Source organism: Polyodon spathula, chromosome 10 (assembly GCF_017654505.1).
Source record: "Polyodon spathula isolate WHYD16114869_AA chromosome 10, ASM1765450v1, whole genome shotgun sequence".
NCBI lineage: Eukaryota > Metazoa > Chordata > Actinopteri > Acipenseriformes > Polyodontidae > Polyodon > Polyodon spathula.
In genome coordinates this window covers 38,894,640-38,922,506 of record NC_054543.1, presented here as the reverse complement: position 1 = coordinate 38,922,506, position 27,867 = coordinate 38,894,640, and the positions used below count along the sequence as shown (strand labels likewise).

At 37.8% G+C, this 27,867-nt stretch overlaps 1 protein-coding gene across 8 annotated transcripts in view; it reads left to right on the top strand.

Moving 5' to 3' along the window:
- LOC121322284 (plakophilin-4-like) overlaps window positions 1–27,867 on the top strand; it is a 55,844-nt gene that overhangs the window by 9,822 nt on the left and 18,155 nt on the right. For 2 of the 8 annotated variants that reach the window (XM_041262041.1, XM_041262039.1), the window contains exons 2-7: window positions 4,346–4,479; window positions 17,667–17,779; window positions 21,649–21,683; window positions 23,157–23,288; window positions 23,404–23,597; window positions 23,785–24,361. In XM_041262041.1, the coding sequence (XP_041117975.1) occupies window positions 4,351–4,479; window positions 17,667–17,779; window positions 21,649–21,683; window positions 23,157–23,288; window positions 23,404–23,597; window positions 23,785–24,361 (1,180 nt within the window). In that variant the 5' untranslated portion in view covers window positions 4,346–4,350. Of the gene's footprint in view, window positions 1–1,493; window positions 1,539–4,345; window positions 4,480–5,668; window positions 5,888–17,666; window positions 17,780–18,264; window positions 18,350–21,648; window positions 21,684–23,156; window positions 23,289–23,403; window positions 23,598–23,784; window positions 24,362–27,867 lie in introns of those variants that run through there. The other 6 variants (XM_041262045.1, XM_041262042.1, XM_041262038.1 and 3 more) reach the window with 6 other exon arrangements.

Below are 27,867 nucleotides of genomic sequence, written 5' to 3'. Positions count from 1 at the left end.
ATGTACTGATTTACGGTACAGCAAGTATATTCGAGTCAGATTCTAAAGCCTGTAGCATTGAGGTGTAAAAGCTATAGCAGGGTCATACAGTACTTTCTGTGAAAAAATGTTTGATATATATATGTATATTACCTATATCCATAGCGACATCAGTCTATATATATTATATATAATTATATGTATCTAAATATACATATATCTATTATATATCAATATATTGATATTATATATCATATAGTATCTATATATATATAACATGGAAAGAATATACAGAATAATATATTAAAATATAGTCAGATATAGAAACAGATGGTTTTCTAGCACTTGTATAGTATTTATCAAACGTACCAAGGCACTCAAGCTCAAGTACTATTATCTTGTAAGCTGGTATGTTTTATTGACTTTATGTATCCAGGTTTATTTGCAGGGTGTGTGTGATTTGCCCACTCATCTCAGTGAGTTCATGTTCGGTGGGTATCTGTTTCAGCTACAGTAAGTGTTGGCAGTTAACTGCTTCTCCAGTTGGAAACATTCCTGAATATTTTTTTAGGGTGTGTCAAACTAGAAGCAAATTAATCATTTTATGTTCCAGCAAGGCTTAAATGGTTTTGTTTCCAGGTGAAAATGAATTGAAAATGTTTTCACTTTTGACACTGAACTGGGCACAGTAAAGAGAACTCTGCAGGGGAACTAGTGCCTAGAGCTATTTATTTATTTATTTATTTATTGCTGAACTAGTTAAGGTGTGCGAACCAGGGATTTCTTATCCATTGTATTGCCTAATTTAACATTCATAGCATTCACAGGTCCCAGCTTTCCTGTGTTTGAAGAGATTTTGTTTTGTTTTTTACACCAAAAACAGTAGAAAAATATTACAATGCTTATAGGGGGCGGGAGGAGCATGTATAATATTGCTTGTGCTAATAAGATGTAAGAAAAACCTAGCAATCCCTTGAAAAGCCTGCAAAATCTAATGACTAAAATCTTTCTTTCAGGAGCGATTTCCTTACAATGTCATACATACATACATACATGCATACATATGTACTATAAGCGTAGGTATATCTAGTGTAGGATTTGTTATTTTGAATAACATGCTAACCCAGACTAGTTTTTGAATGTGTCACATTCCAATCCAGTGTTGTACTGCCACCAGTAAGTGTTTTACACAAATTTCCCTTCCCTTTTAATCCGTTCCAACACACCATTGATCAAAATTGCAATTGGCAGTATTCTATTAATTAACTTCTCACAGTGGCAACAAATTACATAAATTGAAGCCACTTAGTCAATTAAATTGGCTTCAAATGAATGCAGTTGAAGGATCACGACAAGTACTGTTCGATGTTGCCTGTTGAAATGGTTAAGTATTTTTTTGAATAGCACACTGAATTTCACGGCCAGTCTGATTTCAATTCAACCTACTCACTTTTTGTGGGTTTGTTCTTTTGATTCTTCTCTGTTCTGTATTCAGCTCCAGCACTGTACTTTCCTTCTTTCCTAAGAACACTGCTTTGCAGGCCAGAACATGTTTTATGGTAAGCACAGGATGTGATTAATGATCTAATAACTGATAATGTAATATGCAATGTACAGTATCTGGTACAGATTTATATATTGTCAAATTATGAGGTGGTTGATAAATGTCTTGTAAAATGTATTACCCCAGGGCAAACGCCCAGCTTGATAGCTCTTAAAGAATATTAAAGATGTAGGTCTATAATTGATTAGCATCAATAAAGTGAATTAATCCAGAGAGTTGTTGTGGGAGGAAGTAATCTGACTTGGTGTTGTGCTGCAGGGTGTGTGTATGGGTTCAAACATACTTTAGCTGTTCCTAAGCAAGGGGAAGGAAGATGGGGAGCCTGAAATATTTTCCAAAGGATTTAATTTAGTTTATGTAGTGTGCTAAGGAAGCTTATACAGCTGGAAATGGAGTGCCATGATTGGTGGCTTCTTGTTTCTGCAGAAAAGAAATCCAGATGAAAAATATTATAGTGTGAAACGCTGTGTCCATGAATTGACACTGACTTAATTCTCAGTACATGTTAATCCTTAAATTATACAGGTATGTACCTCCTTCAATAGGGTTTTATTAATTTTTTGGGGAGCTGAATGTTCCACGGCCGTCGACCTCAGAAGTTCTTCTCACATACTGTGCAATTGAAATGGTGCCCTGAATGGAACCTGTTGCATTGAATGGATTTGAAGGGAAGTGACACGGTACAAATGGTCACAGTAAATACAAATTGAAGCTCACACAATCTTCAGCACATAGTTTCACTTCAGGATGCATGGTTTTTATTGGGTAAGGTGCACTTTTTGTGGATATTCAATATCACAGGTGACTAATGTATTGTTTAAATTCTCTTTTTTTTTAAATTTTATTTATTTTTCTTGTCATCACATCCTGGTGACTTTTTATTACTCAGAAGTTTATAGCATCCCTATACCACAGAACCCTCAATAGAGCTCTCAGAATCATGCATAATCTTAAATAGATCTGGTACACCAAAGTGTAACCACTAACCTCTTCCCCTGCAACACTAGGGGATGTAAATTCATTAGTAAAAATACAACCCTAAAAAAAAAATGTGAATTGCAGTTATACCACAAATATTAGCTTGGATAACAAATCCCACTGTTTTGGAAATATGTAGGGATAGTTTCAAGGTTTTATATAAACCTTGAATCTGCATACAGTTATCTACCAAGTTTCTATTAATTCAAAACTGGGTACATACATCTACATAACATAAACAAAAGAATAATTTGCATTGAAAGATGAATAGATCAAATGTCATGTGATGACACGTCTTTCATTTGAAATTCACACTAGAGCACTAGAGCATTGACCCAAATTGTTAATTTAGACACCAGATCATTCAAACAGGGTAGTGTCTCCTGCATGAGACTGCTGTATGCTTGGTTTGTGACTTTTCCCCTTTAAGACTGAGGGGAGAAACATGTAGGACCAGTTAGACTGCCTTGGTTACTTAACTGCATCTTCACACGGTATCATTGAGCTCATAGCAGAATATCTGTTTTTTGGGCAACACTGTCTGACAACAGAGGTATTATTTAAAGTTCGTTGCTGACTGATAAGCTTACATTTAATAGTCTTTCATACATTTGTGTTTAAATAGAATGTTGGTAGAGAGAGAGGGGTGTTGCTTGTAGAATGAATGTCTCTGTACTGTAAATGTAGGTTTGTTTGCAAAGGGATCGTCTGATCTGAGTACAGCCTCTCCTTTACATTCAGTTTTGTAGAGACAGTTCATACAGTGGTATGGTATACTGTACAGTATATACAGTACCTTTCAGACACAGTAGCATCACTGTGTATTGAAAAGATAGGTTTGCCCATGCAAATATGGTTTGGCTAACCCATTATGAAGTTGCAAAATATAAGTGCTGTGTGAACAGTTCCCAATAATGTGAGGAGTACTGTGCTGGATAGAGGAAAGTGTACGTTTTGAATATTAATGACTTCTCAAGCGGAGTCTGTTTACAGTAAGTATAGAAAGCTTTAAGTGTGGTAGATTTATCAGCATGAGTGTGAAAGTATTGTCCAAATTCATGAAACTTTAACTTAATGCATATTTTGAAGAATGTGTTTTTATTTGTGTGTGTGTGTATGTATATATGATGTGTGTGTGTGTGTGTGTGTGTGTGTGTATATATATATATATATAATATATATATATATATATATATATATATATATATATATATATATATATATATATATAATCATGTCTATATTGCTGAAGTATTATGAAGACATTCATGCTTGTATGCATTATTCATGTCAAAGTTCACTTTGATTTGGCTTGAGCATCCTTAGAGAATTTTTTTTTTTTTTTTAATAATTAGTTATGTTGTTTGCTAAAATATTTATTTCATTGTGCCTGTTTTAAATCTGTAGTAGAATGATCCTCAGGAACTGGTGCTGTTACCCCTGGCTTCAGAGCATACCGTAGGTCCCAAATCATAGATGATATGAGACCAGCTCAAGATCCAATGTTCCATAGTCCCTCTTATAGCTTATAGCTTATAGCTTGTAGCTGTAGTAGACTGCACTACTGTATATCCTGGGTTTTACTGTCTTAGTGGTTAAGAAGGTCTGCTGTGTGCCACCAATGTAAAAGTAACCCCTGTTAACCCCTGTGCAGCCCAGAAGTCTTATCTTGACAAAATGATCTTGCTTTTAGGAAGTGGGTGAATCAAGGGGTAGCCCTCAATGTTCTGTTTTGCTTCACATTTCCTCCCTCCTTCATCTCCCTTGTTAACAGTAGTACTGTATGTACAGCAGTAACAGCTCGTGATGGTCTGTCTTTTGCAGGAGGCATGCCAGCTCCTGAGCCCAACCCAGCCGTGGAGGAGGGGCTTCTGTTGACCATCCGAGAAGGATCCACTGACCCTGCAATGGAGCCCGAGAGCACAGCCACCAACATACTCGCTTCTGTCAAGGAGCAGGTACCGTGCCGTACAATTTACCGGATCTTAAAATGAAAAGCAAAAAATGTAACAGTTGAGTTAGCAGCTGTGAAACCCTGCAAAAGAAAAATCCAGCCTTGTAATTAGTTTTTATTAACTTTTTTGTTTTCCTCACTGGTACTAATTGCTAAGTAATATAAAGGTTGAAAAGAGTTATTTTATTCTGAATTGTATAATTACTGAGCTGGATTTGTATAGTACAAATTGGAAGTAGGAGGATTTACTTCACCCCACCACTTCAACATAAATAACATGTCACAATCTCAAACTGGCATTCAGGATGTGGGCAGAAGTGCAGAGCTTAAACAGTAGCATGCTGGATGTCTCTTGGATTTCTATGCTTTTCATTCACTTAGCAGGAAATTTGCATAATTGCTGAAATGTGAAGATACCCTAGATCCTGTGCACTGAAAATTACAGAAAATGACAACACAGCTTACAGGCAAGCCCGCAGACATGCGGCCAGACCAAAGGGATTGCTGACACCCGGTGATCAGAGGACACCCTGGCAGACCTAAACCCCCCCACCCCCGGGCGGCTCTGGGTCGGCAATGGAATATCCTGGACTCGAACTGGCGATGTCCAGGTTATAGGGTGCCTCCTGCACTCCACGCAGAGCGCCTTTACCAGATGCACCGCTCGGGAGCCGCTTTTAACTATATTTAAAAACGTCACTGTTAAAAGTAGCATTTGCTTTAATGTGTGACCTTTTCAAATGTTAAAATCCATGTAAGGTTATTCCTTTTCATTTCTTTATTGATTGCTACCCTCCCTTTCCCTTGTATTTCAACATAGACCTGTTGCTTTCCAGTAACTATCAGAAATAAATGTGTAAACTTGAATTTAATTTCAGTCAAATTCACTTAGGCTTTCATTACCCTACAAAACAGGATATTTGAAATATATGTTACAGGATATTAAAGTGGCAGTCTAGCGGAGTCCTGCTTTCCACTGCGTCACAACACCCTTCCTGTATGGCTTTTCGCCATATCTTGGAATACTCCATTCCCTGAACATCTATTGTGTATTAAAGTCAACAGGAAGAATAATCCATTGAAGTGCACCTGTTGATGCAACTTCCTTTCATGGAATAGTACCACATGGTATGAGAAATAATCCCTGTTTGGTTAAACAGAGTAGGCTGTCACTCCTAGAAAAAGATAGATATGGAAACAGAAAGAGCATCTGTGGTGAGATTTCAACTGAAACTCGATCCAATTAAGTGCAGTCGGGATGATGAAGTTTCAGGAAATATAGTACAGGATGAAGGTCACATGTGTTGCAATGGGAGGTTTTTTTTTTGTCTGTGGTTGTGAAATAAAACATGGAGTGTTTGAAGTAAACCTGCATGTCCATGGCGGTGGGATTTGTAATGCTTACTAATTGGGTGAGTAAATGACAATGGCATGGTGTGGAGGTAGATTTTTTTCTTTTTCTTTATTTATTTTTTGTATTTTGAATTTCCAGTCTGTTACTGAAGCTGTAGCATTATAATGGGCATATTGAAAAAAGGTACTCCAGTAATAGTCCTGATGACATGTTGCAAGTATGTAAGTATGTTGAAGGAACCTTCAGATGGACTGGTGTTCATGTGTTTTTTTTTTTTTTTTTGTAATCAATTTATTCTATACAGTATATACGCCAATATAAGCTTAGAAACACCATAAAATAGGTCAGGCACTATATAAATAGTTATGCTTTTTTAACCCAAGAGCACAAACTTGGTTTTACATGTTGGCCCTAGATTTAGCAGTTATTCATACAAGTTACTGAGGACTTTACAGTAATTCAGTAAATAAATAATGTAAATTACTTGACAATCCATGGTGTTCATAACTGGTAACCGGTCATGGCAGCTTGGTATGCTTATTGATGTGCAACATTTCATTATTAAAATGTCTTTCCTTTGTTAAATTTACCTTGCGTGACTGTTTACTTTACCAGTTACTTTAAGTTTGTCTGTATTTTTTATTCACAAATAATAACTTCCTGATTAGGACGAAGAACACCACCGTCACTGTTGGCTTAGTAAAAACAATGCTATTTATGACTTAACTTCTAGGTGTGGAAATTAATAATTAACAAGTTTAAAAAAAAAATGGTGTCCTTGCGTTTTTATCATGAAGGCACTCGTGTTCATTCTAATTTCAAACCGAAAACAAAACATTATGAAAACCAGACAAAATATGTTTTGCCAAGGAAAAGTAAATTTGTCAGAGGAAGTCATGAACTGGTTCCCTTACTACCCCCCCCCCCCATTGAGCATGTGTCCACTGTCTTTACATACCGTTATGTGTGTCACTCTTACTTTTTTACTTGCAGTGTTTTTAGGGAAACACTTCTCTTAACTGTCCTAAAACCTAAATTATGATCTTTACCAAAAGTTGACATTATCGCAATCTTGGAATACATTAATCTCTTTGTCCATCAGTTTGTACTCATGTCACTTGTACTGTCATGGCTGTGTGGACATCAAGGGGACGTGCGTCATGCTGGACTTCTTTATTATGACATTGATGGCTCTAATTTATCCATTTACAGCTGTAATCGTGTAAGCTGTCTAATTAAACTTGCCATTGATGCAGGTCACTATGCTTGTTTTCAGTTCATTCCCTTTTCTTCATAAACTTTAGTCAATAAAAAGAATGGAAATTGTCTCTACCTGCATATTGAAATCTCATCTAAATTCCTCCTTGAAATAGCTGGGGTCCTATTGCCCTGTTGTCTAAGCATGTTTAACATTGATTCCAGTTGTTTTTAAGAGTAAAACATCCAAGGTAATGCAGGTGTTTTTAAATGCCCAGATTCAGAGCGGACATCAGTGTGTATTGGCTTGTAACCCAACTAAGGGCATTCATTGAAATTATGTTTGCAGAAATTAATGAAAAAAACAAACTCTGCTTCAGTACTGCCTGTGGTGTTATTGGTAAAACATGTTACTGTAAGGACTGGTAGAAGGAAGAATGGCAAGCTTCTCAGAATGCGATGTGACAGGAAAGGGGAAGGATGGACTTGTGCCTCAAACAATTGGATATTCCTTTTCTTTTGAAACCCATCATGTTGGTAATGCTCTTGAGGAGATTTCATGATTGAATTGAGGATGGATAATAGAGGACTGAATCAGTGCAGGTATACTTGTGAGATGACCAGGCTAAAGGCATATGAGAATTTGAGTTTTTGTTAGTGGATTATTTTGATTTTATTTTTTCGATGATTTCTATTATTAAATGCCATCAACCTTTGAGTACTGTACTAGCGTAAAATAATATGGTACTTGCATACATAATTCCTTAATTAACTGTAAACAAGTAGAAAGAACTGTTCATTCTCTGATATTAAAATTTTTCTTTTTATGTGTGCAGTATTTCTCATCAACATTCACCCTTTGATATAATAACCATTTTATATCTGATACTGAACATAGTGGCATTTGCGAAGAAATGTGTGTGGAATCAAAATTTATTGAATTAATTTCTTTATTAACGAACCAGGTTCTGATAAATATCTTTATTCTATTAAACACCTAATAGTCTGTGAAGATCCAGTATTTCAGTAGCTTTGTGGGGAGTCCTACACATTAAGCCCATGGCTACAATGACACACTGCACCACAGGAAATGCACGCACACACACAAGTCTGTTTATGTAGGACAATTCTCATTTGGGGTATTGACTGTTTGTAGTATACTGTATAATGCTAGTCCGGCAATGGCGTTGAATATCTTTTTGAATTCAAAGGCCGCTATATAAATATTTTCAATATATACGAATGTTACTGCGTCACACAACCCACGTTTATTTGGGATATATAAATATATATTATATATAATATATATATATATATAATATATATAATATTTTTAAATGGCAATTTTCCACACCTGGCTTTACCATTAGTTTACTGTTAAACCGTATAAACGTCAAAAGTGCTCATGAATTACCTCTTCAAAGCATGACAATAACAGTTATTTTAAACTGCAAATATTTTGTTGCATGTTAAGATCTGAGCTATATGGATCATGGCCTGGAAGCCTAATAAACAATAAACACAGCTATAACAATAGGCTTCCCAGCCTATGACCTGGAACCCTAATAATAAGAAAAATCCTAACAAATACCATAAAGTAGACGGTGTATTTCTCTTTAAAAGAAAACCACAACAGCTTGCCAAAACAGACTTTGTTTATCTCTAAGGTTTTTGTGCCTGTACCCCTTCTTTCCTGAGGGGAGTTTGAAGATTTTCCCCTGCTTGAAAAGCAGAGGCAAGGAACAAGAAAAGGCTGTCTGCATTGTACTGCGTTCATCTAAGAGAATATTTAGTTTTTGTTAAAATATCAAAAGGCAGAGAAGTTAAGCGTCATCTGAAAATATGCAGACTAAGGGGGTTAATAATTCAGAAGCATTGCAATAATAATAAAATCAAAATTGTAATAAGTTTTAGGGTTGGAATGGAAATACTTATTGGAGAGAGAGAGTGAGCATATGAAAAAAAGTTTCATTTCTTGGACGGACTGTACTTCAGTTTTAATGTCTGATTTCAAAAGACATGCTGCTGACTTGACAAGATATTGTGGAACTCTTTCATCCATCAGTAGATTTCATCTTTTAGAGGGAGAAGTAATTTGCTGCCTCAACGATTGTGATGCAGAGTTTTGATTCAGTTTCAGTACTAGTTCAGAGTAGGAAAGAAAGCAATTTTTTTTTTTTTTTTTTTAATTACAGAAATGGTTTCTAAGCTATCCTTAAATGGGAGGGGGGTGCTAAAAGGTAACATTGGATATCTCGCAGGAATTGGAGTTATGTATTGTTTTGGATTTATATATTGTGTGTGTATACATGTGTGTGTTTGTCCACATTTTAGGTAGTGTTGTGATTTTAATTTTTTCTGGCTCAAAATTAACTGAACCACTTATTTTGTTAGAAATGTAACCGTACCTTTTCTTAAATTTGTCATTCGTGTTTCATGATTGACTCTGAAAGCAATATCTTTGTCCAGTTCGATGACACTTATACATATCGCTGTGGTCTGATTTAGTCATATTTGTATTGTATGGTTGTAACATCCTCCTGTCTAGTCATTTTATTGGAGGTGATATTGAGAACAGCTTGTCCTATCTGTCTCTCATTACATCATTTGTTAATCTGCCAATACACTGTGGTAATCAACTCTGACTGAGTAGTATTCTGCTGCTGTGTCAACCAGTGATCATTTGGTGTTGGATTGCCACGTGAAACATTGGGTTAGGTTAAACAAACACCCCTTCCTATGTAAGCAAAAGCTTTCTTTGAAAACTGCCCATTCATCACTCCCAGCTCTGACCGAGGAACTGTGTAGATATGGGGCAATGTTTGAGTGACTTCACAGTCCTGACACGTTTTGCTGTTGTGTAATTCAAGATTAAATGGATAAAAAGATGCATAGTGTTCTCTGTTTGTCTGTTTGCATAATTGGACAGGATCTGAATCCGCGTCAGTGTCAAGGGTTATCAGAGCCACCATTGAAAGGCATTGTGATCAGCACAATAACTGCACTGAACCAACAAAAGTATTGCATATTGGCATGGTTTTCCTTGTCACTGCTTTGCTTATTCTAGCTCAGGACTGTACAATAACTTTTTTCTCATAACAACCAATCATTTTGTGTGGCAAATTTTCTTGATGTGTTCTACTGGAATTAGATTTAGTTATAGATTGGGCAGCTGCAAAGTAAAAAGATCCCCCCCCCCCCCCCCCCCACCCACCACCCCACCACTCATTCTTATTCTATTCAGACAGTGAGTTCACTGTAGTGTGCAAGAGATGTGTGCCAAATAGACCTTGATAGTCTCATTACATTTCTAGTGGCCCTGAAGGAAATGTCACCATTTTAATCCCCACTTTTTATTTACTGTATGTATTTATTTTTACTTTATTATTTTTTTTTTTTAATCCAACAATGCAGTGGCACTGAAATTGTTGTGTTTTAAAAATATTACATTTAATAAATCTCCAGATTCTTCTAGTCATTATCTGTTTACTGGTATGTAAATGGCTGTAAGAAAATGAAGGGGTCTGTTGCCATAGATACAGTACTCGCCACAAAAAAAAACAAAAAAAAAACCCTGATGGTTTAATTTTTATTATGGTCATGTTTATTGCAATCTGCAGTAGGAACAGATGGGCTCCTACTTTAGCCACAGGATGGGAAACCACCATAACACTGCATCTTGGCAAGGCTTGTTTTTAAGGCTTTGAATTGCTGCACATTCACTCATGTTTAGGTTAAAAGCTGTTGCTGGAAAACGTATTTATTTATGTTAGAGAGGTTTTTACTTCTAAATTCTCTCGTTCACACAGTAGAGTTATGACGGCTCAAAACCGGCACTGATGTAGCATTTTGGTCTGAGTGAATTGCCTATACTGTCACAGAGCCATCCTATTTTACGCCATCTCTGAACCGTCGCAGCTCCTGTGTAAAAGGCTATGCCTGTACTGAAGCACTATAGTGGGTGTAGATTGAAAGTCAATATCCTATGTGACTGCATGTATAACGTTGGTGTTACACGCTTTAATTTTTTTCAAATACAATGGCTGATCAAGAACGCGGTAGTAACTGGAGTCTGGAATAAGTTAAGAATTGATAACTTTACGGGGCAGGTGTGGAGGTAAATTCACAGTTAGAAGGGATGGTGCGTGATGCTGTAATTTACTGAAATTTTTTACTCGTGATCCCTTTGGTTGTGTGAAAGGGTTATGACTGCATTATACCGGCACAGATTGCGCAATTTCGTCCTGTGAATGGGTATTTTAATTTAGTTTTTTTTACTTCTCGGACAGCTTAGTAGCGGCATGTGTGTGTGAAAGTGGCACCCCAGAATTGGTGTGAAATGGTGCTATTAAACTAAGGTTATATCTACTAGTAACTTTTTTCTAGCAATCCTGTCAAAAGACATTTTTATTATGCATTCGCAAATCTGCTGCCACTGCTCTTATAACCTCAGATATCTCAGAAATGTAATCCTTTCACTGGTGCATTGTGTCGCCATCACCCTCGGTGATCCTGACAGCACATTTTGATATGTGGTCTTTATATTTGGTACACTGCTGTGTTCTATAACTCCCTCAATGAAGTTCCATTACATTGGTGCCAGTGCTACAGATGTGGAAGCGACAGCGAGTGGGAGAAGTACAGGCGTGGAAAAGTACAGAGCAGTTTAGAAGCAGTAAGGAGAAATTGCATCTTGAATTGCTTTAATCAGAAAACAGAGGACATTGGGGAAACACAGCAGCAGCTCAAAGTCAAACAGCCGCGTGTGTTTTTCTGATAACAAACAAGCTGAAACTTGGAGCAGCTGATTCAAATTCAGCGCCGTTCTGAGACACGGGCGAGGGGAGGAGCCGACAGCACAGCAGAACAACGCAGTTAAACGCGCAGTCTTCCCAGCGACAGCGAGTGGGAGAAGTACAGGCGTGGAAAAGTACAGAGCAGTTTAGAAGCAGTTTGAAAGCAGGTTGACGGCTGCAGAAGAAATTAAACTTAAAAAAAAAAAAAAAAAAAAACCCTCAACCTGGTCTTCAAGCCAATAATCTGTGACACCTGCTTGATGTGGGAAATCCGAGAAAACCCAGCGGAGCTAAACCAAGTGTGCGTAAAATGCCGTGCGATCGAGGATTTGCATAAACTAGTAAGTATGCTAGAAATGGAGCTGGAAGAAGTGAGACAGCAACAGGATCTTGAGGAACTGGCACACCCACAATTCATGGAAGGCTGCATCACCCCTAACAGACTGAAAGCCACCAGGGAGATAGAAGGTCAGAACAGCTGGGTTCAGGTAGGCAGAAGCAGGGAAAAAAAGAAACTTCGTCAAACACAACCACCAGAAATCAAAACAACCAACAGATTTGAGTCACTTCAGAATTTTGATGAGCTGAACCAACAACAAGAGAATGAAGGGAACAACATCCAGGATCCCATTGACAGTGGTGACCAGCCAGCAAAAAGAAGGGAGGTCATGATTGTTGGGGACTCCATATTGAGAAACACAGCAAGTTCAATTCGCAGTTTGGACCCCCTTACTACAACAGTGTGCTGCCTTCCGGGAGCCTCGGTCAAGCACATCACTGAGAATGTGGACAGGCTTCTAGAACGAACAGGAGACGACCCGGTAGTAGTCGTCCACATCGGTACAAACAACATTGGAAGAGACAGATCAAAATCCCTGCAAAACAAATTCAGAGAGCTAGGAAGGAAATTAAAAGAGAAAACCAAAACTGTGGTATTTTCTGGTATACTACCGGCACCATATGGACAGCTGGAAATAATTAATCAAAACGCATGGCTGAAGACATGGTGCACACGGGAAGGCTTCACCTGTCTTGATCATTGGACCACATTCTACAACGAGGACTATCTGTATAGACGGGATGGACTGCATTTAAATAACAAGGGAACCAGTCTACTCGGAGAAAAGATCCTCGAGCAGGTTCAGAAGCATTTAAACTAGAAAGGAAGGGGGGAGAAATCAACAAAAAAACAGAAGGGAGACCGCATCAAAACAAGAACAACAACTCAGGTAAGACAACCATTAAATGTATTTATCTAAATGCTAGAAGTATCAGAAACAAAATTCTAGAACTTGAAGCTACTGCACTAACAGGTAACTATGATGTGATAGGTGTTACAGAAACGTGGTTATCTGAGAGTGATGGGGACGAATATAATATTTGTGGGTATACACTGTATAGGAAAGACAGGCAGGAAAGAAGAGGAGGAGGGGTAGCGCTATACATAAGAAACAGTCTTGAAGCCCAGGTGTTAAACCTGGACAAAGAAAATAAAACCGAATCAATATGGGTCAGAATAACGGACAAAAATTCAAAGGGCATAATAATAGGAGCATGCTATAGACCGCCAGATTCAGACGGTGAGTACAATAATCTGTTATACAATGACATTAGAAATGCGTGTAGCAAAGGAGAAGCCATACTAATGGGGGATTTCAACTTCCCCCAAATAAAATGGGAAAACCCAGTGGGTAGCACGAAGGATGAAATAGAAATGGTGGAAATGACAAATGACTGCTTCCTAACACAATTTGTGAAGGCACCGACTAGAGGGGAGGCATGCCTTGATTTAGTCTTTTCAAATAACGAAGATAGAATAACTAAAACAGAGGTCAGAGAACCACTGGCAAACTCAGACCACAACATGGTCTCATTTGAAGTGTTTTTTAAAACCCCAAAAGTAATGACTAAAGCTAAGGTTTACAATTTTAGAAAAGCAAACTATGAAGGTATGAAACAGAGACTAACAGAAGTAGATTGGAGTAAAATAGAGAAAACACCCACAGAAGAAGGATGGTTGTTCTTCAAAAATGTAGTACTAGAGGTGCAAAACAATTATATCCCTAAAGTAGACAAATCTAAATGTAAAACTAAATTGCCAAAATGGTTTAATAGATCAATTAAAAAAAATATTCAGCGAAAAAAGGCACTTTACAGAGCATTAAAAAAGGACCAAAAAGAAAGTACGCAGAAAGAGTACACAGAACTGCAAACGCAAGTCAAAAAGGAAGTAAGAAAGGCCAAGAGAGAAATAGAAATGAACATTGCTAAGGGAGCTAAAACCAATTCCAAAATGTTTTTCCAATATTACAACAGCAAGAGAACATTCAAAGAGGAGATTAAATGTTTAAGAGATACAAATGGCAAAATCGTAGATGAAGAAAAAAAATAGCAAATATATTAAATGATTACTTTTCACAAGTTTTTACAAAGGAAGATACTGACAACATGCCCCACATGTCATCCAGTTCCTATCCAGTTTTAAATAACTTTAACATAACTGAGGCAGAAGTGTTAAAGGGACTAGGAGCTCTTAAAATAAACAAATCCCCTGGGCCGGATGAGATCCTCCCAGTAGTACTCAAAGAAATGAAAGAAGCAATTTACAAACCGCTAACCAAGATCATGCAGCAGTCTCTTGACACAGGGGTGGTACCGACAGACTGGAAAATTGCAAACGTAATACCGATCCACAAAAAGGGAAACAAAACTGAACCAGGTAACTACAGACCAGTAAGCCTGACTTCTATTATATGCAAACTTATGGAAACTATAATAAGATCCAAAATGGAAAATTACCTATATGGTAACAGGGTCCTGGGAGACAGTCAACATGGTTTTAGGAAAGGGAGATCGTGTCTAACTAACTTGCTTGATTTTTTTGAGGATGCAACATCGATAATGGATAATTGCAAAGCATATGACATGGTTTATTTAGATTTCCAGAAAGCTTTTGACAAAGTCCCGCACAAAAGATTAATTCTCAAACTGAATGCAGTTGGGATTCAAGGAAACACATGTACATGGATTAGGGAGTGGTTAACATGTAGAAAACAGAAAGTACTGATTAGAGGAAAAACCTCAGAATGGAGTGTGGTAACCAGTGGTGTACCACAGGGATCAGTATTAGGTCCTCTGCTATTCCTAATCTACATTAATGATTTAGATTCTGGTATAGTAAGCAAACTTGTTACATTTGCAGAAGACACAAAAATAGGAGGAGTGGCAAACACTGTTGTAGCAGCAAAGGTCATTCAAAATGATCTAGACAAGATTCAGAACTGGGCAGACACATGGCAAATGACATTTAATAGAGAAAAGTGTAAGGTACTGCACGCAGGAAATAAAAATTTACATTGCAAATATCATATGGGAGATACTGAAATTGGAGAAGGAATCTATGAAAAAGACCTAGGAGTTTTTGTTGACTCAGAAATGTCTTCATCTAGACAATGTGGGGAAGCTATAAAAAAGGCTAACAAGATGCTCGGATACATTGTGAAAAGTGTTGAATTTAAATCAAGGGAAGTAATGTTAAAACTTTAAAATGCACTAGTAAGACATCTTGAATACTGTGTGCAGTTCTGGTCACCTCGCTATAAAAAAGATATTGCTGCTCTAGAAAGAGTGCAAAGAAGAGCGACCAGAATTATTCCAGGCTTAAAAGGCATGTCATATGCAGACAGGCTAAAATAATTGAATCTGTTCAGTCTTAAACAAAGAAGACTACGTGGCGACCTAATTCAAGCATTCAAAATTCTAAAAGGTATTGACAGTGTCGACCCAAGGGACTTTTTCAGCCTGAAAAAAGAAACAAGGACCAGGGGTCACAAATGGAGTTTAGAAAAAGGGGCATTCAGAACAGAAAATAGGAGGCACTTTTTTACACAGAGAATTGTGAGGGTCTGGAATCAACTGCCCAGAAATGTTGTTGAAGCTGACACCCTGGGATCCTTCAAGAAGCTGCTTGATGAGATTTTGGGATCAATAAGCTACTAACAACCAAACGAGCAAGATGGGCCGAATGGCCTCCTCTCGTTTGTAAACTTTCTTATGTTCTTATGTTTCACGTATCCATTTCACGTCATGTTTTTGAGCAACCATTTGCTCTCATATGAACTTTCCCGTTGATTATGCCTCCTAATTTCCTTCTAGTACAAGACGTACAGTCAATTAGTTCAAATGAACTCTGATTAGACTCATTTCTTGAGAGTACACATTCTCTACGCTGCGGGTTATTGTAAATTAGTTCTTCTAATGTGAATTAACGCAACATGAAATTCCTGTTAGTGCAGTTTATTTTGGACCCCTCCCAGGGAAGAAATATGTGAATAAAACAAAACTCCCTACTTAAAACAGCCGAATGTAAAGGATATTGGGGAAATGCATTAACTTGCATCCACATTAACGCCTCTGTATTGTGTTTTAGTGCTGTTTGGGGACTACAGATCCTAGAGGCATTTAGAGTTGCTATAGTGCTCACGCAAATAAACGTGCACTATCCTTGTGTACGAGAGAAAGAAAGATATTGCTACAGATTTCTGCATTCCCAGAAAACACTTGTCAACAATAATCCAAGCTTATGCACAGCAAACTGTGGATGCAAATCATCTAATTTGCTCAAGTTTCTAATTTGCTTAATACCCTGATGTTGAGGATGCCTTGCTGTTGTGGTTTCAAAATCTCTGATCACAATGGGACATTTGTAATGTATACTTTTTTAAAAGTTCACTTGCAGCTGTATTTTTAAAATGCATGGTACTTTTAAATGTGTAATACCTTTTAATTGTTCTGGGAGTGTTTGCTAAACTGTTGATTTAGATTATTTGTTGCCTGTTAAAACACATTTTAAAACATATACAGTGCAGCTTATGTTTTAAATATGCTTCTGTTGGTAACATGCAGCAATATACTTACTGTGTTTATCTTTAAAGCAGTTGATGCACAAAAAAATGTACTGTTGCAAGTATGTGCATCTGTTTGTACTAATGCATAAATGATTAGCACATATTTTACCTGTGGTGCATTAAGTGCAATTTGTAACACTCCCATTAGCAAAATTAGGCTTATCCCCAAAATCAATGTTGAGGTCTGATGTGTAATAGAAAGTCCTTTAGGAACTATTCAAAGTAAATGATCCTCTGCATCAACATGCCTTTGAATAACTTCCTTGGAATGAAATCTCTGGCTACAGTAATTGTGTTTTCAGCTTCCTCTTCCCTGCACTGGGTTGCACATGACTGGCTGTGTAAGAGTTGGAGCAGGGAAGGGGGGAGGGGATGCAGCCTTGAGAAATGTCGCAAAACCAACTCTGTGGAGGTTTGACAGAAATACCTTTCTTGTATCTTGAAAGGTTAATATTGATGCCTGAAATCGTAATACTTTAAGAACCCTTAGAAGCTGCATTTCCAGAAACGCTAAAGTGGATGCGATAACACTGACGATCCACACAGGGGGATGCTAGACTAGATCTTTGCGTCTCAGTCGTAGGCATAATTAGAGAAGGTGCGTGCTTAAGCTACAGTGTGACATACTGTATGCTGCAGTGCTAGACGAAATTGAAAGAGCAGGATTCTGAGCTCAGAGGCTCACATGCAGAATAATTGGTAGAAGGATGCAGATGCAGAGGTTAAGGATTTGTAGGTGGAGATTTCATGCTATATAACGACCCAATGAGGATGCGAATGGGAGGGGGTGATCTTTTCAGGTATTCTCTTTTTATTTAAAGTAGGAGGGTTAGAATGGTATATTGCTATGTTGGCAGTGTTCAGTAACATAATGTGACAATGTGTTTTATTTATTTTTTGTTTTTTTTTAACACTTGTTCCTTATCTCTTTCCGTAGGAGCTCCAGTTTGAACGGCTAACCAGGGAGCTGGAGGTGGAGCGGCAGATTGTTGCCAGTCAGCTAGAAAGATGCAGACTGGGAGCAGAGTCGCCTAGCATTGCCAGCATCAGGTACAGGCCTGTTTTTTATTCTGTATTTTCAACAGCAACAGAAATCATACAACAGTTCTCATGCAAGACATTACAAATAACCCCAATAGCCCGTCTTAATAATTTACATATACAGAACACATCTGAATAATAATCCTATTTTATTTTGGTTTTGTAACTCCTAATCTTAAGCTTTCCCTGACGTTTATGTGGTGGAGTGAAAGTATGATGCTACTGTAGTAAAATTTCAGTCCAGGGGCTTTACTGTTTTACCCCGCTTTGCGTCATTGATTTCTTTTATATAAAGAATATGTTGGTGATAAGGACCATTAATTCATAAGAGGCACTGTTAATTTCAAATTGCTATGCATGTGTTTTTTTTTTGTTTGTTTTTTTTTTTTTTTTTTAAATCTACTAATACATTGATTATTATTATTTTTTTTTTTTTGGTGCAGTTTGTACAATACTGCATATTCAGCAGGCCAGTGGGTAAGATGTCAGATGTAAGAGGACTGTAATATCCTTAACATTGCATTGAGCTGACTGGGAATTGTAGAAGTCCTTGTGCAAGTTCACATAAACCGTGACGGTGTAAGTTCTGAAGATTTTGCTTAAGCTATTGAGAGGTAGACGTTTCAATGTCCCTTTGCAAATAGCCATTTACAAGATTATACGTGTGCCATGAGCTTCCTGAGTTTGAACTTTGCAGTTTTACTGGTCCACAGGCATTGGAGCCCCCTTGTCTGGACATGTTCCACTGCACAATTCTTTGAAATTGCATGACTTTCATTTTGTGGTATAAACTGGGTGATATCTACTCATGGCATGCAGTGCCTTGAGTGGAGCATGGATCAATTCAAAAAGAGTGAGGTGTGTAGGAATGAGAAAGGAGACATTGTTTGCAGGAGCAAGTCACTCAATACATTACGTTGCAGTAAATTCTAAGTGTTGTATTTAAAATAACCTGGTTTGGAGATGAATTTAAAGGGTATCTCCTGGAAGGGTGTGTCACACAGACTGGCTGAATGACCAACAATCTATCTCCCACCAGCCTTTAGAATCCATTCCACTCACTGTGTGCCATGATTCCAACAATCAGCAAGCAGTGCATAGGACACAGCTAAAACAGGAGTGGTTCAGATTTGTCGGCTGCTTAATGTTAGATTATAGTTTAATGAATTTTTTAAACATTTTAGTAGTAAACTAAAGAAAGGCTTTCACACTTAAGATTTTTCCTGCAACCAGGAAAAAAAAAAACAAAAGACATTATTTCTGTGATTAAACAACAGACAACTATTTATATGGGAAATTTATATCTTAATCAAAGAAATAAACAGGCAATCGCTGATCTGCAGTAAATTTATGAGCATGCAGTGGTACCTGATTTGTTGCATTGATGTATTAATAGTATACTGCTTTGTTCATGGGCATTCTCAAGACTATGCTGTTAAGAAATGTTAAAAGAACTTATAAACTGCCATTTGGCTTAACATATCTAACCTCCTTTCTAATTCCTCCCCCTTCATTTTTCTCAGGAATCTGAGAGCAAACACAGCTGACCCAGAAGAACAAAGAAATGCCACAAATCCTAAATATTATTAAAGCTGTCATGCAAACCACACAGAGCAACTGTGAGCACACCGGCAAAGGACACTGTTATAAAGCCTTCCGAATGGCTTTCATGCCTTTTTAACTAGTACGGTTCATTAGTTTAGTTTAAAAATGCGATGCACAGTGCCATTTAAAGGTACCAAAATCCTAATCTTTTTTTGCAAAAGCAAAATATGTCCAGCATATTGCATACATTTGGGGGATTAATTCAGACATGTTATACTGCTGACTGGGCAGCAACAGGTGTGTGCAAGCTGCAGTGCAGGAAACATATTGTTTGTATTGCTTGGATGTTCGTTTCTAAGCAAGCTTGCGAGGCTTATAACTTCTAAATGCCTTGGTGATCTGAAAATGTATTTACAGCTTTATAAAGGCGAGGGAACGAAGCGCATTGATTATTATTATAAAAATAGGATCACCCAAACGCTGAAAACCTTCACGAGGACTAAAAAAAAAAGCTAATATACATTTAGAGCAATTTGTCTTATTACATTAGTGATCAGGAACCTTCTCCAGAACTAAAAAGATAACAACATTCAGAATCTAACGCGCCAGACGGTTTAATGTTTTTGAAAAAAGGTATCCACTGTGTAAACAGTCTACAGATTAACGCTTTGGGCAATGAATATCAATATTGTAAATATGCAGAAATATAATTCATTTGAAACAGCTCACTGAAGCATAGTTCTTCAAACAGCCATTTATAATTACTTTCAACTCACTGGCATTTCAATGCCAATCCCAGTTTACTTCCAGAAGTCCATTTACTGGATAAGCCATATGTGCTGTAAATGGCTCATCAAGTAGACTTGAGCAAAGCTCAAGCTTTTTAGGTATATGCAATCTATTTTACTGTGGCTTTGAGTGTTGGGTAATCCAGCATTCTAAAAGTCTCTTCATGTGTCTTTCGTATCACTATCAGAACAGCGTCTGGGCATTTTAATAACTTCATTAGCAATTGCGTTAAATCATAGATTTATTTATTTAGTTTCAATAACACTAATTGTCACCAGAGAGCTGTTTCACCCCTAAATGGAGTTAATGATGTGGGGCGGGGGCAATGTGGCTTTCTTAAATGTGAAAATACATTGATATGCAAGGTGCTGCATTGTATGTGGCTTGATCTTTGGTCTTTTCTGAAGCAAGAAATTCAGTATCGGTATTAGAAATATTAAAATTGGCATGCGTTTGTTTTTTAGCACTTGCATTTCAGATGCATGAAGGCACATATTCAGACAGGTTCATCAATAAAACTGGGGTTGTCTCAGAGCTCAGCATTTTTGCTGCTTATGTTTGGAAGTGTTTGCTTTCTGTTTCACTGACAGCTGCAGGAGCAGGCAGCATATTTCTTGACAGCTCCAAGTGCGAAGTCTGCTGACCCCCAGGAATCAATCTCACTGTTTGTTTTTATTCTGTCATGGTGTTTTCAGAATGTAGAATGTTTATTAAACTAACCATGATTTTAAAATGAGGAAAATTAATTTTTTTGCCCGAAATGCTTTTGGAATTCCAAATTTGTTTGGATCAAACTTTGTTATTGAAGAATTATTTCTAAGTGTTCATGATGAAATGGCTTACCGTGGTGCTATGTCAATAAGATCAATTGCATTATAATGCCGCTGGAATTGCTTATTATTTCATCAATATTGCTTAAAAGAAAATATTTTATTTTCTGTCACTAAGATTTATATTTATGCTCTGTGAAACAGTTACATTGATTGTCGGCATAGACTTTAGTTGTGTAACTGTGAGGCTACCATAAAATAATGTTTATCTGTAATTAAGAAAAAAAAAAAAACATTTAAACAGAAATGATAAGGAAACTGGTTTCACCCTGATTTGCACCAACCCTGAACTACCTTAACCAGCTATAAGACAGACAGACAAAACTCCACGCGCATCCCGGGCAGGTGGACTAGTTATGAAAGTATAGGAAAAGATCAACAAAGTTCCTTTGTTTCCAGGAACAAAGTACCAGGACTAACAACAAAAAATTTAATTAAGTAAGGGGGGGGGGGGGTGGGGGGGTACACTTTCCCCACTGGACTGGGATTAGATTGTTCTTGCATTATCTTCATGTTTTTGCTCATTGTAACACCCTGTAATTCTTTGCCTTTTAATGTATCCATTAAAATTTATTAACTACACTACTTTACCGATCATTGTTTAGTAAGTGTAGCTTGATTTCTTGGGGGGTGTTCTTTTGCTTTATGTGCTTTGTGTTGTACGTCTTCTTCCTTGGTTGCTCTGATAGTTAAATACATTTCTTTTTTTAATAGCTCATCTGAGAAGTCCTTTCCTTGGAGATCCCCAGGTACAGTACAACATTTGCTGTGCATGAGCCTTTATTCTTAAATTAATGTCACATCACACACCATTGAGAAAAAATAGATATTTTCAGCATGAATTGGGTTATAAATTGAGTTCTTACTGTTTTTTGGAATATTTTTGAATAGCCGCTGCCACCACATAGTTCAGTGTAAATGCAAATTGCAGGTTAATAATTACAGCCTAGCTTAGTTTTCATGAAGCAATGCCTGCTTCTCCACATCATCCTGCAGCTGACACTGCAGCTTCAGGCACCACTGTGGCACTGCAGTAAAGTAAGATGCAGAGTCATTTATTAATGGGTCACCACAAGCAGTCTGAAGACTAAGCCTTGGTGTCGGACCGAGCAAACCGCTGAACCAGTTGGGGGAAAAGAATCTGTTTTCTACAGAGTCATTCATTTCAGTGTGCAGGGAAATCATGACCTTTTTTTATGAGGTTCATGCAGTTTAGTTTCAGTGCTTCAGGGATTAAACAACAACACAGTTTACTGCAAGCAAATGAAAAGAATCTGGTGGTGTTTAATTGCAATGGCTTATGATCCCTGTGTGGTTCTCCTTTTCATATGTGAGCTGCTGTTACTGCTTTTAATTGGTTTAATTTTGTTGGTGCTGCGTTAAGATCCACTTAAGATCAGTGACCATTAAAGTTATTTGTTCTGGTAGCTAACCGTTTCAGACCCCCCCCCCCCCCCCCCCCCTCCAATAATTTGATTAAACATAGCTTTTAAATTTATTCATTTTTTTTGCTCTTATAGAACCAACCCTCCAGAAATGTAAATGTTGTTAATTTGTTAAAATTCTATGCTATGTTGATTGAGCTTTTGACCTACCAAGTTATCTTTGCAGTGTCTTTTTACAGCCATATGTGTTTACTCCATTTACACCTCCAGGGTGTATAGTCCCAAGATCTCTGCTATAGGCCTTTTAATTGGTTAAATCACACCCCTCCAAACTTGCATGGAAACCTTTGATTCTGTGCCCAGAAAGAAAAAAGTCAGCAGTTTTATATAAATATCCAGAAATTATGTGGTTCTTTAATTGTATTCTTGATCAGTAAAGCAGAGTTGAGGTTTCAGTGCTCCTCGTCTGTTTCTGTCTTCATCTGGACAAAAGCCTGTCCAGCTTCCTGCCAAGTGTGACTTTGACGCCAAGCCCTATTCATGCACATTTCTGCCTCTTCATCCTTTTCCCAGCCTTCCTGTAGTTCTTTGCATGCTTTGAAGTCATAATACACTTTTGTTTAGGGTTTCTCGTTCTCTTTTTGTCTAGGTTGTTCTGTTATGACAAACAAAGATCATTCCATAGCTTGTTTGAGTCGTTTTTTTTTTTTTTCAAGTACACATGCACCACGGATCCTTGCATTGTTCTACTTGATGATCGTCATAATTATTGTCTATCTTGAGACACAAGATACCTCTTTCCTTGAAGGTTTAACAAACCTATTCTCTCACTGTCAGATGCCCCAACTGCAGGAGTGATAAAACCTAGAGCGACTGACATTACTCAATCCACCACCTATCGTGTCCGAGCTGAACAGGAGCAAGTCCAGCAGTACTCCCCTGAACAGACCTCTCTCCATGAAAGTGAGGGTCTGTTAAATACATTTAGGCTTTTTATTTGTTTGTTTCATTACTGGAAGTAGTTCTACTACAGTAAATTGCTAAGCAGTTAACTAACATTTAGTTTCTATCTCCTGTTCTCCAGGGTCTTTTGGGAATTCCCGCAGCTCAACACAAATGAATTCATACTCTGATAGTGGTTACCAAGAAACAAGCAGTTACTACAGCAGCCAGAATCTGGTCAAGCCTGAGTTTAGACCTCAGCATTCATTCCCTGGAAACACAAATAACGCCAGTCTTATGAGAAATACCAGAGCAGAAGGACAAACTCTAGTCCAGGTACTGTGGGATTAGTAAAGAGTTTTACTTCCAGTAAGACATGTTGTGTTAAGGCTATAATAATTTTGTTTAACTACACCATATTACACATCTGTTACTTACACAGAATTGTTTAGTTTTAGTGGAGGCTATTTTATAGGAAAAGTTTTACTTTTTATAATTTTTTTGTTGCTGCTTTAAACTTTAGGCACCCATAAACATTCCAGGAACAGCTGTCCGGGTGATAAGAAGAGTGAGCTCTGTTCCTTCTAGAACACAGTCTCCGGCCTACAGCAGCAGCGTTTCACCTTCGCGAGGTTCCTTAAGGACTTCCCTGGGTAGTGGATATGGCTCTCCAGCAATTACTGAGCCCAAGCCGCTCACAAACATGTACTCAACCACAGCACTACCATCTTCACAACGACAAGGCTCCCCTTTCAGGGCCCAGAAGTCTAATTCCCCCGCAGCTATAAGGCGGCTAAGCTCCCTTACATCCAGACAGTCTGTGAACCCTAGCAGAGACACTTCTCCGTACCAAGTGCTGGGGAACTCTGGCCGCATGGGCTCTCCTCTTACTCTGCTAGACTCTCAAACAAGAGTGGGGTCCCCGTCACACAACCAGCAGACTGGCTCTTCATCCCCCCTTCGTTCCGGCATGACTGCAGTCCCTCAGCATTACGGATCGACTTTGCAAAGAACACTCCATCACGAGACAGATCAGTATGGACAGCAGTCATATAAAGTCTACGAGAGGATGATCCCGCCTCGCCCGGACAGCCTTACAGGTTGGTAACACAACTGAATAGACGTCAAAGCATTTTCTAACCCTGCTGTACTCTTAACACTGTCATCTGTTCAAGTGTCTGTTTATATTTTCATTTTCTATAAATGATGTAACCCTGTTGAGGGCAGGATGTAGCAAACTAAAATGTCACATTTAATCTCGTGTACTGCAAAGCCGTCATGCTTTTATTTTATTTTCTCAATTTTTATGGTTGTCACACAGTCTGGCTTAAGGAAAAAATGATAAGTAGGATGTGGTACTGTCAAATGCATTCAGTCAAAAAAACATTAAGCAGTGTGTCTCTTCGAAGTATAAATAAACCAAATAATAAAGAGCAGCAAAAGAGCCTTAAACCAAAATCAAAACATAAAATAATGTTATTCCTTGGTTGTATGATTTTTTATTCCCAGATCAAGGGAAATAACTGAATTACTATATTGTGGAAGGGTATACGCCAAACTACACGATCATTCAGGGGAAAAAAGTGTTTTAGTGTATCACCTTGAGGTGCTTATTTTTGTTTTTTTTACTTGATACGGATAGTAAAGTATCTGATGAATTTTGGAAATGCACTCATCTAAAAAGAAATGACAAACAATTGAGTACCAGAAGCACTGTACTTCATATATAGATATCTCTATCTCTCTCTGGATAGATAGATCTCTATCTCCTGTGTGTCTATCTTCTCTATCTCCATCTCTCTCCTCACTATCTGTCTTTATATCCACTACTCTATCTTCTCCAGCTCTGTCCTCTCTATCTCTATAACAACTACATCTATCTTCTCCATCTCCTCCAGCTCTATCCCTATCTCCATCTCTCTCCTCTATCTGTCTCCTCCAGCTCTATCCCTATCTCCATCTCTCTCATATCTATCTTCTGTATCTGTCCTCTCTATCTCCTCCAGCTCTGTCCCTATCTGCATCTCTCTCCTCTCTATCTGTCCTCTGCCTCTGTCTCCTCCAGCTCTATCCCTGTCTCCATCTCAATATCCTTTATCTCTGTACCCTCTACCTCTATCGCCATCTGTCTCTGCTATCCCTATCTCCATCTCTATCTATGTCCTCTATCCATATCTCTATCTCTAACCCTAACCCTATCTCTGTCTCAGTCCTCTATATCTGTCTCATCTATCTCCTCTTTCTCTCTCCTGAAATTGATTAAAATTCCATTATAAAAATGAATGCAGATTCAGGAAGTGAAAAAAGAGGCATTCCATGACAATGAGGACTGTCTTTCAGGTTGTTTATGGTCCTGATGGCGGTGACAGTTTCTGTTTTGTGATGGTTAACCCTTTGCTGACCAAGTCCGACATTTACAATTTTCCCTTTCCAGTCCGATGTCAGACATCAAAAAAAACGTAAAGCACAGGTCTCTAGTAGCTTTTTCTTTGGAAAAAGCCGAGAAAACCTTTCGATGGCCGAATGAGACCAATAGGAGCCGAATGAAGCCGAAAAAAAAGGCCGTATATGATAGCCCCATGCACAGCATAGATAACACGGACATAAACAAAGGAGATATCTGCTTCTTCATTCAGCGCTCAGACTATATCACAGACATTTGCAAAGCTTTTTGAGATTTTGTAGCAATAAAATAATGACTTGGGTGCATTATTGAGGAGTTTGGTGATAAAACGAGTGATCAGGAGAGGATTTATCAGTGTGCACGTCTATAAAGAGGATTGTTGAAAATGCAGCGAACAAGGGGTGGGGCTTGGCTGGAGATGCAGTACTGAGTGTCTTTTTGCAATTCAGTTCCTTTTTAAACTTGTTTTACTCTGACGGGGGGAAAAATAAAAATTTAAACAGCGCATGTAAAATAAACAGCGCGTGTGAAAATAAATTGGACCTGAAGTGCCTGTCAAGCGCTGAATAAATGGACTGCAAAGGGTTAAGTAATCATAACTTCAGTTACCTTTTACTTCATTGTGAAAGCTACATTTACACAAAGTGGGATGTATTTGTCAATAGGTTATTTGCTGGTTGCTATTTGTCTTTATAATACTGCCCTGTTAGACCCTTAGCCCTTTTTCAAAAGCATTCTGATAGATATTGATTTTCCTAATTGGGTAATAAAGTCCTGGAAGTCTACCCAAAGCAAATTTTGATTTGTTGTTTGTTCTGGCATCTATATTTTGTATGCATTTTGAGTGTGTATTAATATCCAGAATGTCGCCATTGCCCACTAGAGAATGCCAAGATTATTTGAAAGTACACAATATTTATAAACATACAAACTGTAATGTACAAGAAAGCCATACTGTTTATCAGGATCAAAACCTGTCTCAGGCAAAAGTTTTTCCAAATAAAAAGAAAATACGATTGGGTTCCGAAGATATGTGGTTTTATAAAGCAATGATCTTGCAGAATGCTTTAGAGTTGATATAATTGCTGTCTTGGTGGGAAATCAATTTATTAAAGGGTCAGGAATATTCCTTTTCTTCCATCCTCACATAAAAATAATTTTCTGCATTTGAGTATCAAGAACAATATGAAAAGGGTTGGAACACCCAGTGCAAGTTACTGAGGATTGTTTTCTGGGGATGTTTCTGTCTGCGTGTAAATATGTATGAGAGAACAGCTTATACAATTGTAATGACTCAGTTATGCTGGTTATTGTGAGTATCATAGTGGAGGAACATGTCTGTACTTAAGTATGTCGCTCTTGCATTTCTACATGTGTGTAGGATGTGTCTAGGATGTGACGATATTGTATTTAGTGTCTATCGTTGTAGTACAGGTCTAAGTTATTTCATCTTTGACGTCCGACATAGCTTCCTCAGTTACCAGAAGAAGCATTTCCCGTCCAATGTGTTTGCACATTGTGTCTTTTTATAGGCATTAAAAATTGCGAGGTTAACAGCTTGCCGTCTCCAAACAAAACACGGTTCATGGTTTATAATCCCAAAAAAGAAAGTCTCCGTAAAACAGCAGTCTGCCTCATTTTAATACTTTCGTTCAGATCTCCTTCCACTGTGTTTAATTTCCTTTTTAGGAATTGCCTGGCCTACTTTACTGCATTTCTGTACGGTTCAGAAATAACTAGTGTTGCATATCACATGCTAATTTTAAATAGGTGGCTGTCGTTCTTCTTTTAATTTTATATTCAGCGTCATTGACCGTTAGAGAATTAATGTTTTTACTGACCATTTCAATGCAGTTTAGTTCATCTGAAAACCCATTTTATATAATCTCCCCCCCTGAAATGCACAAATGTCTCTTGCTTTTCAGTAGTGTATTTTGATGGCAAAAAGTGTCACTGCTGAATGATAAATAGTAAGAGTTAATTTGGGTAAGTATGCCACCAACACCTAATTACTTGTAATTCCATCTAAAAATGCATGACTGGTATTGGTACATTGATCATTCAGTATGAGTATGAGGTTGAATGGATTTATAATCACATTTTTTACGGAATATGTTCTCTGTTAGCAAAATGAAATCTACCCATGTAAATGATTTGAATAAAAATAAGCCTGCACTTCCTGTAATTGCATGTTGGGGTGTT